The 19976-nt window shown below is 49.0% G+C and overlaps 1 protein-coding gene across 6 annotated transcripts in view; it reads left to right on the top strand.

Moving 5' to 3' along the window:
• The window catches only part of AK1 (adenylate kinase 1), a 43386-nt gene extending 23562 nt beyond the window's left edge, over positions 1-19824 (top strand). For 5 of the 6 annotated variants that reach the window (XM_038745656.1, XM_038745655.1, XM_038745659.1 and 2 more), the window contains 5 exons: positions 883-918; positions 3917-4080; positions 8848-8964; positions 15006-15197; positions 19417-19824. In XM_038745656.1, the coding sequence (XP_038601584.1) occupies positions 883-918; positions 3917-4080; positions 8848-8964; positions 15006-15197; positions 19417-19485 (578 nt within the window). In that variant the 3' untranslated portion in view covers positions 19486-19824. Of the gene's footprint in view, positions 1-587; positions 762-882; positions 919-3916; positions 4081-8847; positions 8965-15005; positions 15198-19416 lie in introns of those variants that run through there. The other variant, XM_038745658.1, reaches the window with a different exon arrangement.
• The last annotated feature ends 152 nt before the right edge of the window (positions 19825-19976 follow it).

Raw genomic sequence — 19976 nt, 5'->3', positions numbered from 1 at the left:
ACCCTCCAACTGGACCCCATAGAGGCGGTTTATTCATTCATTCATTCATTCATTCAATCGTATTTATTGACCGCTTACTGTGTGCAGAGCACTGTACTAAGTGCTTGGGAAGTACAAGTTGGCAACATATAGAGACGGTCACTACCCAACAACCGGCTCACAGTCTAGAGGGGGAGACAGACAACAAAACAAAACGTGGATTATGGGGATCAGGGAGCGTTTATCACAGCTTCTTGGGACCTTAGGAGTTGCCTTTCTAGGATCCCATGATCCTCAGCCTCCGGGACTGGCACTGTGTTCGATCAGTGCTTAGAACAGTGCTTGGCACATAGTAAGCACTTAGCAAATACCATAATTTGAATGATTATTTTCTGAGTTGGGGGTGATGAGATTTGAACCTGTTGGCCAGGCCCTGCTCTAACCTTCCTTGCTAGGTCTCCCCAGCTCAAGGGAAGTTTCTGCCAGGGAGACCACAGAGAACACTGTGGCAGTCAAGGGCCTGTGGTTCAGGCCTCCTCCACGCCCCCCCCCCCACCCCCCCCAACAACTGTTTCCATGGTAACGTGTGTTGCACTCCTCCGCCAACTCCCCAGTCCCGCCCTCTGGCCCTGTGGCCTAGGCCCAGCGCAGACAGTAAGATGCAGTGAGTGGGAGAGGAGGAGGGGAGGGGGCCGATCCAGGGAACAACCAGGCCGACAGAAACATGGGAGGCTCGTGCTCTTTTTTCTTCAAATCCAACGAGGATGATGACATGGCTAAAGGTACCCCAAGCCCTCCACAGCACCAGCTCAGTTGAAATCCCTGCCCCCCGTGGGGTCGTCCCTGGCCCGATCCCACTTCTCAGGCCCTGTGGATCTAACTCACTGTCTCCTTCTCCTCCAGAAAAACTGAAGAAAAGCAAGATCATCTTCGTGGTGGGTAAGTGGGGGACGAGGGGTGGCTTGTTGGGGGGATGAGGGGTGGCTCATGGGATCCTGGGGGTGCCCTTGGGCTCCCTCTTGGCTGTTTCTGGAAGGCCTCAGGCTCTGACCGATTTCTCTCAGACACCTTTCCCTCCCTCCCCTCCGCACCCCCACACTGCCCAGGCCCTTGGTAGGGGGCAGGAGCCATAGTACCAATATTTATGAAGCGCTTACTTGTGCAAAGCACTATACTGAGCCCTGAGAAAGACCACCCAGGTGAGAATAAGACGTCCCCAGCCCGCAAGAGGCTCGAGATCTAAAATGGGGAAGGGGGGCCGGCGACTGCTGTGTAAATAAGGAGAGACAAAGCAATAAACACACTAAAACAATATAGAAGGCAAGAGCAAATCCAAAAAATAAAAAACACAGAGAAGTAGTAGAGTTCTGTGGCTAGAGGAGCAGCTTTGGGCTCCTCACGACTGAGCGTCCAACAGTCCACCAGGAGCTGCCCCGGCCTGGGGACTGAGGAACAGGGGAGGAAGAGGGACGAGGGTTGCTGGGGAGGACCCCAGTGGCTAGGACAGGATACTTTGATGACTGCAGGACAGTTGCAACTAGGTAGTTAGTTTATTTATTAAGCGCCTCCTGTGTATTAGGCACTGAGCTAAACGCCGGGTGAATACCAAATAAATAGTTCAGTGATGATTCCAGGCCCCTGGAGGCTTATAACCCAGGATGGCTCAGTGGAAAGAGCCTGGGCTTGAGAGTCAGAGGTCACAGGTTCAAATCCCGGCTCCACCACTTGTCAGCTGGGTGTCTTTGGGCAAGTCACTTAACTTCTCTATGCCTCATTTCCCTCATCTGTAAAATGGGGATGAAGACTGTGAGCCCCACGTGGGACAACCTGATCACCTTGTATCCTCCCCAGCACTTAGAACAGTGTTTTGCACATAGTAAGTGCTTAACAAATGTCATTGTTATTATCATTATAACTTAGGTGGGGTAGGAAAAACATATAATAGTAATAATTACAGTATTTGGTAAGTGCTTACTATATGTCAAGCACTGTTTTAAGCTCTGGGATAGAGACTATTTTATCAGGTCGGTCACAGTCCCTTGTCCTACCTGGGGCTTACAGTCTAAGTAGGAGGGAGCAGGACTTGATCCCCATTTTACAGATGGGGTCACTGAGGCTCAGAGAAGTGAAGTGACTGGCCTAAAGTCAAGTGGCAGGCAAGTGGCAGAGCCAGGATTAGAACTCAGGTCCTTTGACTCCCAAGTGCAGGCTCTTTCCACTAGGCCACGCTGCTTCCCACGTAGGAAAGAATAATAGCTCACCTGCAATGGGGGGCGTTTACAAATCCAGGAAATAAAGGATGAAGAGTAAAATAGATAGATGAGCATGACCAGGAGGGAGAAGTACTAAAGTTCCTTAGTCTTTGCTTCCAAATTGCCGCTGCTTCTTGTTCTAACCCTCCTTGACCAAAAGAGAGCCTCTCCCCATCCACCTGCCAACTGCTGCCGCTCCGAGTTCAGAGATCCGGTCCTTCCTGTCCCTGAGCCATGATCCTGGACTTTGGTGTCAGAGGGGTGGGATGGACAGAGGAGGGAGAATGGCCAAAAGTAAGGAGCATGTGCAGAGTCAGAAGAACGACATCAGAGAAGTAGTGTGGCCTGGAAGTCAGAAGGACCTGTGTTCTAAGCCCAGTTCTGCCACTTGTCTGCAATTTAACCTTTGGAAAGTTACTTCACTTTTCTGAGCCTCAGTTACCTCATCTGTAAAATGGGGATTAAGACTGTGAGCCCCACTTGGGACAGGAACTGTGTCCAACCTGATTAACTTATATCTACCCAAGTGCTTCAAACATTGCTTGGCGCACAGTAAGTGCTTAATAAGTACCATAGTTACTATTATTATCATTATTATTATCTACCCAGGTGCTCTGTTCGAAGCACTGGGGTAGATAAAGAATAATCAGGTCAGACATAGTCCCTGTCCTACATGGAACTCATAGTCTAAGTAGGAGGGAGAAGAGGCATTGCATTCCCCTATTACTGACCAGGAAACTGAGGCACAGAAACGTTAAGTGACTTGTCCAAGGTCACAAAGCAGACAAGTGGCAGAGTCGAGATTAGAACCCTGGGGCTCTGATTCTCAGCCCCAGACTCTTTGCCCTAGACCATGCCTCTTCAAGTAGATTTTGAAGCCACCAGGCTTCATTTGTAGCAAGAAGGTTTGAGGTTAAATATCAGAGAGAACCGGGACGAATGGCTTGGGGAGACACTAGGGTAGGCTATTAAAGGATCCTATGGAAACCCCTTCCTTGGGGCACTTCATGGTTAGAATCAACTCCAATCTGCCTGGAATAATTTAAGTGATGCTTATCCGGAGCCAGGGTCAGGGACTTAGTTGTCCTTGTGAGATTCCTCTAAAAACAGGGAAATGCCATTATTCTCTGCCACTCGGGGTAGAAATGTGTTTCTGGGATATAGGGTGCTAGTCTCTGGACATCATGTCACGAGGTAGGGAGCTGGATAAAATGACCACCCTGAGGTCCAAGGCCCCCTCCTGAGCATGGAGGAGCAGGTGGGTTCACTGGGGGATGTTGTGTTAGGTTCTTGGAACCTGCATGGCCTTTGGGATAGACCAAGGGCCTGTGAGTCAGAAGGACCTGGGTTCTAATCCTGGCTCCACCACTTGTCTGCCATGTGACCCTGGGCAAGTCACTCACTTCTCTGGACCTCGAGTCCCTCATCTGCAAAATGAGGATTAAGACTGTGAGCCCTTTGTGGACAAGGACTCTGTCCAACCCAATTTGCTTGTATCCACCCCAGTGCTTAGTACAGTGCCTGGCACATAATAAGCGCTTAACAAATACCATCATCATCATCATTAGTAATAATAATAGTAATAAGGCCCCATCTGCAGCCATCCAGGACCAGACCCGATCCCTGTTTCCAGGCAGCTGCAATTGGGTGTCTGGAGTGGGACTGCTGATTCGGGTCTCTCTCAGGTGGGCCCGGCTCGGGAAAAGGGACGCAGTGTGAGAAGATCGTGGAGAAGTACGGCTACACCCACCTGTCCACCGGAGACCTCCTGAGGGACGAGGTCAACTCGGGCTCGGAGAGGGGCAAGAAACTGTCGGCCATCATGGAGAAAGGAGAGCTGGTGCCCCTGGTGAGCTGGGAGGCAAGGCCGTGGAGGGGAGGTCGGTGGGACCAGCGGCTGTTGCAAACATGCAATGAGAGAGAGAGGAGCGAGAACCCCAACTCTCCCGGCTCCCCAGCATGTCAAGCAGAGCCTCCACTAAGCGTGATGCAAGCTCAGGAAAGGGAGAAGCAGTGTGGCCTAGTGAAAAGAACATAGTCCTGAGAGTCAGAGGACCTGGATTCTAATCCAGGCTGGGCCAAGTTTGGAGGTTTTTTTAATGGTATTTCTTAAGTGCTTGCTATGTGCCAGGCTCTGCTCGAAGTGCTGGAGTAGATACAAAGTAATCAGGTTGGACACAGTCCCTGTCCCACATGAGGCTCACAGTCTTAATCCCCATTTTACAGATGAGGGAACCAAGGCCCAGAGACGTGAAGTGACTTGCCCTAGGTTACACAGCAGACAAGTGGCGGAGTTGGAATTAGAGCTAATTGCTTGCTGGGTGACCTTGGGGCAAGTTACTTAACATCTCTGTGCCTCAGCTTCCTCAACTGAAAACCGTTGTTGGGTAGGGACCGTCTATATGTTACCGATTTGTACTTCCCAAGAGCTTACTACAGTGCTCCGCCCACAGTAAGCATTCAATAAATACGATTGAATGACTGGATGAATGAATGAATGAAAAATAGGAAAAAATCCTACTCCCTCCTATTTAGAGTGTTAGCTCCATATGGCCTGTTCTCTATCCACCACGCCATGCTACTTCTTCTGGGTTTATTTATGCTAATGAAAGCAAATGATAGGGCAGGCCAATGATCCTAGAAATGTGATTTTCTCAGTGAAATAGGAGAGCTGGAGAGAGTGTACCTTTTTGAAAAAATGGCAGTTATTAAGTGTTTACTGTGTGCCAACACTGCTAAGCACTGGGGTAGAATCCAGATGATCAGATTCGATCCAGTTCCTACCCCACAGGTGACTCACAAATCTAAGAGGGAAGAAGAACAAGCATTTTATCTCCATTTGACGGTTGAGGAGACTGGCACAGAGAAGTTAAGGGACTTGCCCAAGGTCACCACACTCTACCTAACTGTGGAGCCGGAAGTAGAATTCAGGTCTCCTGACACCAGGTCCCGTGCTCTTTCCACGCTGCCTCCCCTTTCTGTTCTCGTTCTTCCTCATGCGCTCTCACTTCTGCAGGTTCCCTGCTCTTACCCTAAGAGTGAACCTTGGGGGAGAGGGTGGCCGGGACTAGCAGGCTCCTTTCCTGAGCTAGAGGGTGGTGAGCTCTCATTTGCCCCTGGAAATAGTCCTAGGAGAGATTGGGCAGAGCTAGCATGGACAAATCACACCACAAAGAGCTATGTCTGGCCACAGCCAAGCCGAGCTCAGGACTGAGAGTTCAAGCTCACACCTAGGAAAAAGGGGGAAGTACTGTGCCTGCTCAGGGCATCCCAGCCTCTACACTTGAGAAGCAGCATGACATCTCTAGCCACTGCACAACCTCTACCCTTACCAACCCTGAAATCCCTCTAACTGACTATAGTCTCCTCACCTGCCTTCTCTCCCACACACCTCCTCTCGGCAAATCTGTGCTGTTCCCCCATAAAAAGCTCTGATCTTTAGACCCTATCCAATTTTCCCAAGTCATTTAGCCTCCATACCCAAACTACCTTCCCTTGATGACCAAATTGATGCTCTCAACACCACCCTCTCTACAAAACTCAATTCACTCTCTCCCTATCCCTTCGTTGGTCTCATACCACTTACCCACAGCCCTGGATCACCTCCACAGTCCACCTCCTTCACCTTTGTGCTCGAACAACGGAGCGTTGTTGGCGGAAATCTAGGTATCAGGATGACTTCGTCCACCTCAAGTTGATCCTTGAGTGCTTTAACTCTGCCCTCTCCTCTGCCCAGTAAAATGATCTCTCCATTCTTATTGTCACCCATGCACTTTGCCTTCACCAGTTGTTCCAGATGTTTAACTCTCTCCTCAAATGCCCTGTCCCCCCACCTCCCCCATTCCTTGCCCCTAATGACCTGGTCACCTACGTTATTGAGAAAATTGATCTCCCTAAAATCTCCCCTGCCCCTCCTCAGCCCCTCCCCTCTCCTGTCCCTTCTTCAACTCTCCCATCTTTCCCAGCGGTATCTCTAGAGGAGATCTCCTGCCTTCTCTCAAAATCCATTCCCTCCACCTGTGCATCTGACCCCATCCCTTTGCATCTTATCAAAATTCTTGCCCACTCCCTTCCTCCCTCCCTAACCGTCATCTTCAACTGTTTGTTCTCCAATGGCTTCTTCCCCACTGCTTTCAAACATGCCCGTGTCTCGCCTATCCTAAAAAAAACTCCCTTAACCCCACTACTCCCTCCAGTTATCATCTCATCTCCCTCCTACAATTCTTCTTCAAACTGCTTGAGTTATCTACACCTGCTGTCTCAAGTTCTTCTCCCCCAGTTCTCTCCCTGACCCCCTCCAATCTGACATCCATCCCCTTCACTCCACAGAAACTGTCTTCTCAAAGGTCACGGTGATTTCCTTTTTGCCAAATCCAACAGCCTCTACTCCATCCTAATTCTCCTTGACCTCTCAACTGCCTTCGACACTGTCGACTATCCCCTTCTCCAACCTCGGCTTCGCTGTCATTGTCCTCTCCTGATTCTCCCCCTAATCTCTCTGGCTGCTGATTTTCAGGCTCACGGGCTCCTCCTCTGTCTCCCACTCCCTAACTATGGGTGTCCCTCAAGGTTAAGTTCCAGTTCCCCTTTTATTCTCCATCTACACCTTCTCCATCTACACCCACTCCCTTGAAGAACTCCTTCCCTCACATGGCTTCAACTACCACCTCTATGTGGATGATACCCAAATCCATCTCCAGCCTCCCTCTCAGGAGCCTCTCATTTCCTCCTGCCTTCAAGGCATCACAACTTGGATGTCCTGCCTTCACCACAAACTAAACATGTCTAAAACAGAACTCTTTATCTTCCTACCCAGGCCCTGCCCTCCCCCTGACTTTCCCATCACTGTTGATAGCACCACCATCCTTCCTGTCTCACTGTCTCTCAGTCGACCCACATATTCAATCCATCCCTAAATTCTGTCAGTTCGACCTCCACAGGATCACTAAAAACCACCCTTTCCGCTCCATCCAAACTCCATGTTAAGCCAAACACTTATCCTAGTCCGCCTTGATTACTGCATCAGCCTCCTTGCTGACCTTCCAGCCTCCTGTCTCTCTCCATTCCAATCCATTCTTAACTCTGCTGCCTGGATTATTTTATCTATGAAAATGTTCAGGCCATGTTTCCCAACTCCTCAAGGTCCTCCAATAACCATCCATCCACCTCCGCATCAAACAGAAACTCTTTACCATCGACTTTAAAGCACTCAATCACCTTGTCTCATCCTCGCTACTCTCCTACTACATCCCAGCCCGCTAACTTTGCTCCTCTAATGGCAATCTTCTCACTGTACCTCAATCGTGTCTATCTCGCTACCAACCTCTCATCAATGCCCTGCCTCTGGCCTGGAATGCCCTCCCTCTTTATATCTGACAGGCAATTACTTGTCCCCGGCTTCAGGGCCTTATTGAAGGCATAGCCTCCAAGAGGCCTTCTCTGACTAGGCCCTCCTTTCCTCTTCTCCCACTCCTTTCTGCGCTGCCTTGACTTGCTCCCTTTATTCATCCCCTATCCCAGCCCCACAGCACTTTTGAACATATCTGTATTTTATTTATTTATATTAATGCCCATCTCCCTCTCTAGACTGTAGGCTCGTTGTCTGTTATGTTGTTATGTTGCACTCTTCCAAGTGCTTAGTACAGTGCTCTGCATACAGTAAGCTCTCCATAAATATGATTAACTGACTGACTAGTGGATAGAGCTCAAGCCTGGGAGTCAGAAGGACCTGGGTTTTAATCCCGACTCCTCCACTTGACTGCTGTATGACCTTAGGGAAGTCACTTAATTTTTCTGTGCCTCAGTTACCTGAGAAGCAGCATGGCCTAATGGAAAGAGCACCGGCCTGAGAGTCAGAGAGCCTTGGTTCTAGTCCCATCTCTGCCACTGGTCTGGTGTGTGACCTTGGACAAGTCACTTCACTTCTCTGTGCCTTAGTTCACTTATCTGCAAAATGAAAGTTAAGGCTGTGAGCCCTATATGGGACAGGGACTGTGTCCAACCCGATCATTTTGTATCTACCCCAGCACTTAATACAATGCCTGGCACTTAGTAAGTGCTTAACAAGTACCACAATTATTATTATTATTATTATTACACTTGCAGGCAGGTAAAGTGGCCAACTTCTCATTGGGCGAGCAGGGACAGAATGGGTGGGGGTCTTTTAGCTAGCAGCTAGAGAGCCAGGGTGAGGGCCTAGCAAGGAATCAAAGAGTTACCTGGCCATAAAGACCCAATTTGGGATATTTCCTCCCTGCTTAGGGGCTCAGGTCTTGCTGGTGACCCATCGCCCCACAGCTGGAACCCCAGGGCCTCCCTGATTCCCAACGTCCCACACCTGGAAGCCCAGCTCCCATCACCCCACAGCTGGAACTCTACAAGGACCGCAACTCCCCTCACCCCAGTGCAGTTGACTTTGGTGATAGAGAGCTGCCCAGCCCCAGGCTTAAAATGTGGGAGGAGGGAAGTCAGGCCCCTGCTGGGGCATGGTTTTATTCCCCTTGTTGCCCTTCTGCCACCCCTTTGCAGAGCAGTGTGTGTGTGTGTCGGGGAGGAGCAGGGGGAGGGGAAAAGAGATGCTCTCTCATTCTCCTGCCGGTGACCCCCCTCTCCCCAGGACACAGTGCTGGACATGCTGCGTGATGCCATGGTGGCCAAGGCAGACGTCTCCCAGGGCTTCCTGATTGACGGCTATCCCCGGGAAGTCAAGCAAGGAGAGGAATTTGAACGGAGGGTGAGTAGGGGCGGCGGGACACTGGGCATTACTTTCACCAGGTGCCCTTGGGCCGTCAATCATCTCCAGCCCATCTGTTCTCCACCTCACTCCCCACCAGCCCTTCCCGGGACCAGCCCAGCAGCCAGCCTGCTAGAACCTCAGCAGGGAAAAGAAGTGGCTGCTTGGAACAGGCAGCCAAAGAGCTAATACCCCTCAGCAGGGAGGCTGGCACTGTTCCTTCCCAAGCTGGCAGTGCCCTTCCGAAGGAGGTCCTATGCCCATTGGAGGTGCATTAGAGCAGACCAGCTTGGATGTCACAAGATCAAACTGGGTTCCCTTGGAAGAGTGCATACCCACTGGGGACCTAGGCTGCCCTAGACAAAAGACTCATACGCACCTCAGAAGTGTGTGCATTTCAGCTGCCAGTGCTCCCATTTACAGAGGAACAGGCAAAGGGCTTGGGGTCTCCTCGTAGTGATGAACTTGCAGCTAAGCCTGCTTGAATCTTGGAGATCCATTTTCTCCAGGGGCGGTCTGAAGCACCCCACTTTGAGCTGGGGGTGGGGGGGGCGGGGGGCATCCTACAGACCCAGGATGGGCTAGTGAAGCAGCGTGGCTCAGTGGAAAGAGCACGGGCTTTGGAGTCAGAGGTCATGGGTTCGAATCCCAGCTCTGCCAATTGTCAGCTGTGTGACTTTGGGCAAGTCACTTAACTTCTCTGTGCCTTGGTTACCACATCTGTAAAATGGGGATGAAGACTGTGAGCCCCCTGTGGGACAACCTGATCACCTTGTAACCTCCCCAGCGCTTAGAACAGTGCTTTGCACATCGTAAGTGCTTAACAAATGCCATTATTATTCCCAGCTCTTCCAACTGTCAGCTGTGTGACTTTGGGCAAGTCACTTTACTTCTCTGTGCCTCAGTTCCCTCATCTGTAAAATGGGGATTAAAACTGTGAGCCCCCCGGGGGACAACCTGATCACCTTGTCACCTCCCCAGTGCTTAGAACAGTGCTTTGCACACAGTAAGCACTTAATAAATGTCATTATTATTATTATTATTATTATTATTATTAGTTCCCTTCACATCCACTAGAGGGGGCTTCGAATCTCTGCTGTGCTCCGGGTTGGTTCAATTCATTCATTCAGTCGTATTTATTGAGCGCTTACTGTGAAGAGCACTGGACTAAGTGCTTGAGAGAACATTATAACAATAGATACATTCCCTGCCCACAACGAGGTTACAGTCTAGAGAGGGTTCCCTTTCAGAGGTGAGGTTAGGGCTGGGCCTCCTGGGGGACCTCAGACAATCAACCGATTTCTTTGAGGGCTTACTATGTGCAGAGCACTGTACTAAGTCCTTGGAAGAGTCCAATATAAGAAAGCTGGTAGATAGAGCTCCTGCCAACCAGGAGCTTACAGTCTAGAGGGGGAGAAAAACATTAAAAGAAATTATGGATGTGTACATTTTATTTTCATTCATTAATTCATTCATTCAATCATATTTATTGAGCACTTACTGTGTGCAGAGCACCATACTAAGCGCTTGGAAAGTACAATTCAGCAATAAAGAGAGACAATCCCTGCCCACACTGAGTTTACAGTCTAGAAGAGGCGAGGCAGACATCAAAACAAGTAAACAGGCATCAATATAAATAAATAGAATTATAAATATGTACATGTATACACAAGGACCATGGTGCAGGGAGAGGGGGGTAGATCAAAGGGAGGGATTCGGGGCAACGCAGAGGGGAGAGGGAGCTGAGGAAAAGGCGGGCTTAGTCTGGGAAGGTCTTTTGGAGGAGACAAGCCTTCAGTGGGGCTTTGGAGGGGGGAAGTGTGATTGTTTGGTGGATTTGAGGAGGGAGGGCATTCCAGGCCAGAGGTAGGACATGGGTCAGGGGTCGAGGGTGGGACAGGTGAGAACGAGGCACATGGGGGGGACGTTGCACAACTAGTTTAATGGCATTTGTTAAGCATTTACTTTGTGCCAGGCACTGTACTAAGTGCTGGGATAGGTATAAGCTAATCAGGTTAGACACAGTCCATCTCCCTCATGGGGGTGACAGCCCCATTTAGCAGATGAGGGTAACTGAGGCACAGTGTCTTGCCCAAGATCACACAGCAGACAAGTAGCAGACCCAGAATCGGAACCCAGGTCCTTCTGACTCCCCGGGCTGTGCTCTGTCCAGGAGGCCACATTACTTCTTAGAGGCCATGCTGCTTCTCACTGTGCTGTGGTCTGAGGGTGGGGTAACTAAAAGGTACAATCACGAGGGTGATGCAGATGGGAAAGGGAGTAGGGAAAATTAGGGGCTTAGATGAGTTAGTCCTCTTGGTGGAGATGTGATTTTCAAAAGGCTTTGAAGGTGGGGAGAGTGGAGGTTAGTCGGGAACTGAGGCCCAGAGAAGTAAAGGGACTTGCCCAAGGTCACACAGCGGACAAGTGGAGGAGCCAGGAGTAGGAACCATGACCTTCCAGGTCCGTGATCTATCAGTGGCATGTCCCTGCTGTCCTCTGGGAGAGCGATCTCTAAGCGCAGGGAAGGGGAAAGATCAGGTATCTCCCTGGGAGCGGTGTGCTCTCTGCACTTCCCTGCTGGGTCCCGGGACTGGGAGAGGACTGGTTGGCTGCAGTTGTCCTCTTCTTTCCGGGGCCCCACCCCATCTCTGGGCCCTAGGACGGCTGCAGGGGTGTCAGCTGGGATGTCTGGATCAGGCCCATCCACCTCCTCATCAATCAATCAATCAATTAATCATATTTATTAAGCACTTAGTATGTGTAGAGCACTGTACTAAGTACTTGGTAGAGTTACAACAGGATCAAACAGAAACTTCTGACCATTGGGTTTAGAGCACTCCATCACCTTGCCCCCTCCTACCTTACCTGGCTGATTTCCTCCTGCAATCCAGCAGGCTCACTTCACTCCTCTAAAGCCAGCCTATTCACTATCAGTCATGTTTATTGAGTGCTCACTGTGTGCGGAGCACTTTACTAAGCGCTTGGAGAGTGTATCCCCATCACCTCTGTCTTGCCTCCAACCCATCGACCATGACCTCCCTCTGGCCTGGAACTTCCTCCCCCTTTAATATTGTATCTACCCCAGTGCTTAGTACATTGCCTGGCACATAGTAAGCACTTAACGAATACCATAATTATGATTATTATTGTTACCAATCGCTGCAGTGGGCCCCCAACCCTCCACCAGCTGTTATACCCTATGAGGGCACAGAGGGATGCAGTGGTGGTTTTGGAAATGCACGTGTTGCTCTGCCCGCCCGGTGAAAGGAAGTTGAGTTTTGGGAGCAAGGGATTGTATTTGTTAAGCATTTACTACGTGCCAGGTATCAGGTTGGACACAGTCCATGTCCCACATGGGGCTCACAGTCTTAATTCCCATTTTACAGATGAGGGAACTGAGGCACTGAGAAGTGAAGTGACTTGCCCAAGATAATAATAACAATAATAATTGTGGTATTTGTTGAGTGCTTACTGTGTGCCAGGCATTGTATTGAGCGCCGGGGTGGAGACAAGCAAATCAGGTTGGACACAGCCCCCATCCCAAGTGGGGCTCACAGTCTCATCCCCATTTTACAGATGAGATAACTGAGGCACAGAGAAGTGAAGTGACTTGCCTAAGATCACATAGCAAGCAAGTGGTGGAGCTAGGGTAAATGCCAGAACCGGAATTAGAATCCAGGTCTTTCTGACTCATATTTGTTGAGCGCTTACTGTGTGCAGAACACCGTACTAAGCTCTTGGGAGAGTACAATATAAAAATATAAGTCAGTCAGTCAATCATATTTGTTAACCACTTACTGTGTGCAGAACACTATACTAACCACTTGGGAGTGCACAAAACTATTCACGAGGTCACACTGCTTCTCAGAATTACAAAACAAAAATCTTTCTAGGCCAACTCTGTCTGGGTCAACTCTGCCTGCCCACTTTCCAGTTAGGCACTCAGCCTGACTGGTAGCTATTTTTCTGTTCTATTGTCTATGATTTTCCGTTCTATTGTCTATTATTATCATTCCCAAAGTCATGCCCATCTTCTGCTAGGAAGAAGCTGTGGGCACTGAGAGCAAAGTAATAAAAATTATACTTTTACAGCAGGCCGGTAAGAATCAGTGAATCGATTTATGCCTTTCTCGTAGCAGTAGTATTTATTAAGCGCCTACTGTGTGCAAAGCCCTGAAGTGCATACTGAGGAAAAAATACATGGAGAAGAATTAGAGGCAATCCCCGGCCCCCAAAAGGTTCACAATCTAAGACAAAGTGGGGTGGGGGAGGGTGGCAACAAGCATCAAAGGAAAGATGAAACAATAAAAATGCAAAAGCAATAAACAAGACAAGGACATTGATAAATACAAGACTAACGGGGATTGTGGCCAGAGGAGCAGAGTTTGAACCCAAGAATGTGTTGGAAAGCAGTCTCTAAAGCACAGTGGGACAGATCAGTGAACTTAGTAATAACTGCCGGCCAATAGGCAAGATATTCTGTTGTTCAAATAGCCTAACCAAGCTGCGATACTGCTGCTTCCCGAAACAGCAAAGCCATTTTCGATTGCAGCCACTAGCGTAAATCTGCATACCCTACTTAAACAATGCAAAGAACTGTGATCTTTTTTACATGCCGGCATCAATTCAGAAGCAGCGTGGCATAGTGGAAAGAACACGGGACTGGGTGTCAGAAGGACCTGGGTTCTAAGAGAAGCAGCATGGCTCAGTGGAAAAGAGCCCGGGCTTTGGAGTCAGAGGTTATGGGTTCAAGTCCCGGCTCCTCCAATTGTCAGCTGTGTGACTTTGGGTAAGTCACTTCTCTTCTCTGGGCCTCAGTTCCCTCATCTGTAAAAAAAATGGGGATGAAGACTGTGAGCCCCTCGTGGGACAACCTGATCACCTTGTAACCTCCCCAGCGCTTAGAACAGTGCTTTGCACATAGTAAGTGCTTAACAAATACCTTTAGAGAAGCAGCGTGGCTCAGTGGAAAGAGCACGGGCTTTGGAGTCAGAGGTCATGGGTTCAAATCCCGACTCCGCCACTTGTCAGCTGTGTGACTTTGGGCCAGTCACTTAACTTCTCTGTGCCTCAGTTCCCTCATCTGTAAAATGAGGATGAAGACTGTGAGCCCCCCGGGGGACAACCTGATCACCTTGTATCTCCCCCAGCGCTTTGAACGGTGCTTTGCACATAGTAAGTGCTGAATAAATGCCATTATTATTATTATTATTATTCTAATCCCGGTTCTCCCACTTGTCTACTGAGGGTCCTTGGGCCAGGCACTTCACTTTTCTGTGTCTCAATTACCTCATCTGTAAAATGGGGATTAAGACTGTGAGTCCCTTGTGGGACATGGACTGTGTCCAACCTGATTAACTTGTATCTACCCCAGCGCTTAGTACAGTGCCTGGCACATAGTAAGTGCTTGATGAATACTATATGAAAAAAGCAATACTGCCAGACACCTATCACATAGCCAGGAGGGCTGTAGCTCAAGAGTAAAGGATTATAATGGTTCAAATTTCCTTATTGCTTTATTACATAGAATCCTGGTTAATCGGAGAAGTCAAAATGTAGCATAGATGACTTTTTACCAAGAGGCCCCAAAACTTTCACAAACTTTTGCAAGCCCTATTCTCATTCACCCACCACATTCCCTCCCCAGGGAGTTCAGGGAGCATGTCAGAGAAGCGGCGTGGCTCACTGGAAAGAGCACGGGCTTGAGAGTCAGAGGTCATGGGTTCTAATCCCGACTCCGCCGCTTGTCAGCTCTGTGACTTCGGGCAAATCACATCTCTTCTCTTAACCTCCGTTTCCTCATCTGTAAAATGGGGATGAAGACTGTGAGCCCCACGAGGGACAACCTGATCACCTTGTATCCCCCCCCAGCGCCTAGAAGAGTGCTACGCACATAGTAAGCACTTAAAAAATGCCATTGTTATTGTGTCTAGTGGAAAGGCTGAGCTGAGGAGGGGTCCACTCCCCATTTAGCTTGGGCTCAGGGGCTTCCCTGCCCGGGGTCCATCTCCCTGTCCCCGCTCTCCCCACTCCCTCAGATCGGCTCTCCCTGCTTGTTGCTGTACGTGGACGCCGGCTCGGAGACCATGGTGAAGCGGCTGCTGAAGAGAGGAGAGACGAGCGGGCGAGTGGATGACAACGAGGAGACAATTAAGAAGCGCCTGGACACCTACTACAAGGCCACCGAGCCCGTCATCAACTACTACCAGAACCGGGGCATCGTACGTAAGGTATGGAGGGAGCAGGGGCCGGGGTGGTCATTAATCCATTCATTCATTCAGTGGTATTTATTGAGCACTTACTGTGTGCAGAGCTTTGTACGAAGTGCTGGGGAGAGTACAATGCAACAATAAACAGACACAGTCCCTGCCCACAATAATAATAATGGTGGTATTTGTTAAGCGCTTACTGTGTGCAAAGCACTGTTCTAAGCTCTGAGGGGATTCAAGGTGATAAGGTTGTCCCACGAGGGGCTCACAGTCTTAATCCCCATTTTACAGATGAGGGAACTGAGGTACAGAGAAGTTAAGTGACTTGCCCAAAGTCACACAGCAGACAAGTGGCGGAACTGGGATTAGAACCCACGGCCTCTGGCTTCCAAGCCCAGGCTCTTTCCACTGAGCCACGCTACACAATGAGCTTATAGTCTGAGGACGGAAGGGAGAAGGTGGTCAGTTCTGTGGGAAGCAGTATTTGGGTTTGTTTTTTATCATATTTGTTTAGCACTTACTCTGTGCCAGGCACAGTGCGGAAAGCCATGTGTTTTAACCCCTTCTAGACTGTGAGCTTGTTGTTGTGTAGGGACTGTCTCTATATGTTGCCAACTTGTACTTCCCGAGCGCTTAGTACAGTGCTCTGCACACAGTAAGCACTCAATAAATACGATTGAATGAATGAATGAATGAACCCCAGGCACTGTACTAAACACTGGGGTAGATACAAGGTAATCAGGTTGGACACGGTCCCTATTCCACATAAGGCTCCCAGCCTTAATTCATTCATTCATTCATTCATTCAATCGTATTTATTGAGCACTTACTGTGTGCAGAGCACTGTACTAAGCGCTTGGGAAGTACAAGTTGGCAACATATAGAGGCAGTCCCTACCCAACAGTGGGCTCAAAGTCTAGAAGGGGGAGACAGAGAGCAAAACATATTAACAAAATAAAATGAATAGAATAAATATGTACAAATAAAATAGAGTAATAAATACGTACAAACATATATACATATATACAGGTGCTATGGGGAGGGGAAGGAGGTAAGGCTTCCCTTTTTACAGGTGAGGTGACTGAGGCACAGAGAATTCATTCATTCATTCAACCATATTTATTGAGCGCTTACTGTGTTCAAAGCACTGTACTGTTTGGGAGAGTATAATGTAACAATAACAATAAAACAGTAAACAGACACATTTCCTGACCACAGTGAGCTTGCAGTCTAGAGTGGGGGAGACAAACATCAATACAAATAGCTAAATTACAGCTATGCACATAAGCTCTGTGGGGCTGGGAGGGGTAAAGCTGAAACTGGGGCTGACTGGGACAGGTAAGGCGCGGGGCCTGGGGCCTGGCGGGTACTCCGTTTCTCCCAGGACCAGAGCCAAGAGTGGCAGGGACCAAAAACAAGGTGAGGGCTTCTTGCCCCCTGGCTCGGTGCCCACTCAGGCACCGATCGGCTCTGCCTCCCCTGAGGATGGTGATGCCCGGGTGCTCCATGAGCCAGCTTCCCTTGCCTCCCCAGCCCACTAATAATAATAATTATTATTTACTATGTGCAAAGCACTGTTCTAAGCTGCTGGGGAGGTTACAAGATGATCAGGTTGTCCCACAGGGGGCTCACAGTCAATCCCCATTTTACAGATGAGGGAACTGAGGCACAGAGAGTTAAATGACTTGCCCAAAGTCACACAGCTGACAATTGGCGGAGCCGGGATTTGAACCCATGACCTCTGACTCCAAAGCCCGGGCTCTTTCCACTGAGCCACGTTGGCTACCGGAGGGCCAGGAGGGGTCTCAGCAGGTGGTGGGCTGGACCCCAGGGGTTAAGAGAAGCCGAGACAAGCAGAGCGACTTCTGGAGGTTTGGCCACCTTGAAATCTATCGATCGATCATATTTGTCAAGTGTTTACTGTGCGCAGGGCGCTATACTAAATGCTTGGGAGAATAGAATACAAAAATGTAGCAGACGCGTTCCCTGCCCACAAGGAGCTTACGGTCTAGAGGGAGAGCTTACAGTCTGGTGGTGCTCAGGATTCCTGGGTCCTAATTCCAGGTCCCACCAAGTTACCATGGGCAGTCACTTCCCTTCCTCGTGCCTCAGTTTCCCCCAAAAACAGGGACAGTAGTGAGGATGAGACCAGCTGGAGGGAGTGTTGCCATTCCTGATGCTCCCCATGGCAGTTGAGAACTTGGTTTTCAAATCTCCGACTCCCTTCTTGTCTACCGCAGATCGAGAGTGGGGAATGAGAGGTAGAGCAGAAAACAGAAAACAAGTCCCAGACAGCAGATGAGCTTACGGTGACATTGGGTTTTAATCAGTCGATGGTATTTACTGAGTGATTACTGTGTGCAGAGCACTGTTAAGTGTTTGGCAAGCACAAAACAGAATTGGTAGATGTGTTCTTTGCCCACCATGAGCCTACAGTCTGGAGGTTTTAATACATTAAATAATTAGCTACAGAATAATAATAATAATAACAGTAATATCTGTCAAGCACTTACTATCAATCCATCGGTCGTATTATCAGTTGTACTATGTGTCAAGCGCTGGGGTGGATTAAAGTTTATCAGGTCGGACGCAGTTCCTTTCCCAAAGGGGGCTCGCAATCTAAGTAGGAGGGAGAATAAGTATTGGATCTCCGTTTTACAGATGAGTAAACAGAGGCATGGAGAAATAAAGTGACTTGTCCAAGGTCACATGGCAGACAAGTGGCAGAGCTGGTATTAGAAGCCAGGTCCTCGGCCTCCTGGGCCTGTGTCCTTACAACTGGGCCGTGCTGCTTCTCTTAGCACTTAGTTTTAGTCTTTATATTTATTTATTGGACTTACAGCTACCAACTGGGTGTTTTAGTCATTTTTTAGTCTTTTTATTTATTGGACTTACAGCTACCAACTGGGTGTTTTAGTCATTTGTTCTCATGGTGGGCGGGGAACAGTCTACCATCTCTTTTGTATTGTATTCTCCCAAGCTCTGTACACAGTAGCTCCATAAATGCCATTGTGGTTGTGGCCTTAGTAGCTTAGCGTCTCTAGGAAATGTATCCATAGGAGTTACTATCACAGAGGATACCAAATAACTCCCTAAGAGCTGAAGTGACTAGAATGAGCGTGCGCGCACACACCCACACACAAACACACAAACTTCCCCACACATACACACACCAAGTTCAGCAAATGGACATAACCAGTCCTGCTGTGGCTATTGAATCACATCTTCAGCTCACTGTTTTTCCCCTCTAAATGGGTCTTTGTCTAATGGTATGTAACCATTTATTCATCATTCGTATTTCTTGAGCGCTTACAGTGTGCAGAGCAATGTACTAAGCACTTGGGACAGTACAATATAGCAATAAGCAGACACATTCCCTGCCCACAGTGAGCTTACCTAAGTCTCCAGTGGGGCAGTTCTCACCAGTATGTACCCTTTGGTACCCTGCTGGGACCTGTTAACACTTGGGCTTTGGCTGTTAGAAAGGGGGCGAAAGATCACCGGCTTGGGAGTCAGAGGTCATGTGTTCTAATCTCGGCTCCGCCACTTGTCAGCTGTGTGACTTTGGGCAAGTCATTTAACTTTTCTAAGCCTCAGTGACCTCATCTGTAAAATGGGGATTAAGACTGTGAGCCCCACGTGGGACAACCTGATCACCTTGCATCCTCCGCAGTGCTTGGAACAGTGTTTTGCATATAGCAAGCACTTAACAAATGCCATCATTATTATTATTAGTAATAATGAGCTACTCCCCACTGAAAACCTTGAACTGAAAGGTCATTGGCTCCCTCCCTCTGTACTATTCTATTTTATTTTGTTAATATGTTTTGTTTTGTTGTCTGTCTCCCCCTTCTAGACTGTGAGCCTGCTGTTGGGCAGGGACCATCTCTATATATTGCCAACTTGTACTTCCCAAGTGCTTAGTACAGTGCTATGCACACAGTAAGCGCTCAATAAATACGAATGAATGAAATGAATGAATGAATGAGTTTCCCAACCTCTCAAAAATGTGCTCCAGGTTCTTCCTCGTCATAGCTAGGATGTCCTTTTTGATGTCTAGCCTGAAACCCTCACGCTGCATTTGAAGCCATTTTTCTCTTGCTCTGCTGTCAATGGGGATGGAGATTCTTCTATAAATGAATCCCTCCGAGACTTAGGCTATTGTGAACCGGCTCCAGCCTTCTCTTCTCCGGGACAAGTAGCCCCTTCTCCCATAACAGCTGTCTTGTCTCCTTCACAGCTTAATGCCGAAGGCTCTGTGGATGATGTGTTTGCTCAGGTCTGTACCTTTTTGGATTCCCTGAAGTAAAGTGGAAAAAGGACTCCTCCACACTGCTCCTTTCCTCCCTCTAATCTAGAAAAGATCATCCGATTGGCTCCCGTCCCATCTCTGCCCAAAATTGGGGTTACCACCTCACCCCCAGGACGGTGTCTCCAAAGCAACTGGGTCCCCTCCCATTCCCTCCCCCTCCTCTTCCCCTGCCGATTCCCCTCCCGTCCTCCCTCCTCCCCAGCCCCGAGCTCTGCGGCACAGACAGAGGAAGCGGCTTTATCCTGTTTTCATGGACAGAACTGCACTAAGGAATTTCCAAGGACATTTTGTTTTGCTCCTTTTCTCCTGTTCAAAGTAAAGCTCGTTCTAACGATGTCCTGGACTCTTCAGTCTCTTTTCTCTCCTGACATCAGGAAATGGGAGGTCCGAAGATGAATCGACAGGGTGTCTCTCCCAGACGTTGGCATGAGTGATGGGGTGGCAGGACCAGGAGTAGAGAGGGACGGAGTGGTTGAAGGGGATGGCCA

Source organism: Tachyglossus aculeatus, chromosome 4, assembly GCF_015852505.1.
Source record: "Tachyglossus aculeatus isolate mTacAcu1 chromosome 4, mTacAcu1.pri, whole genome shotgun sequence".
Taxonomy (NCBI): domain Eukaryota; kingdom Metazoa; phylum Chordata; class Mammalia; order Monotremata; family Tachyglossidae; genus Tachyglossus; species Tachyglossus aculeatus.
This window is presented reverse-complemented; position numbering and strand designations above follow the sequence as displayed.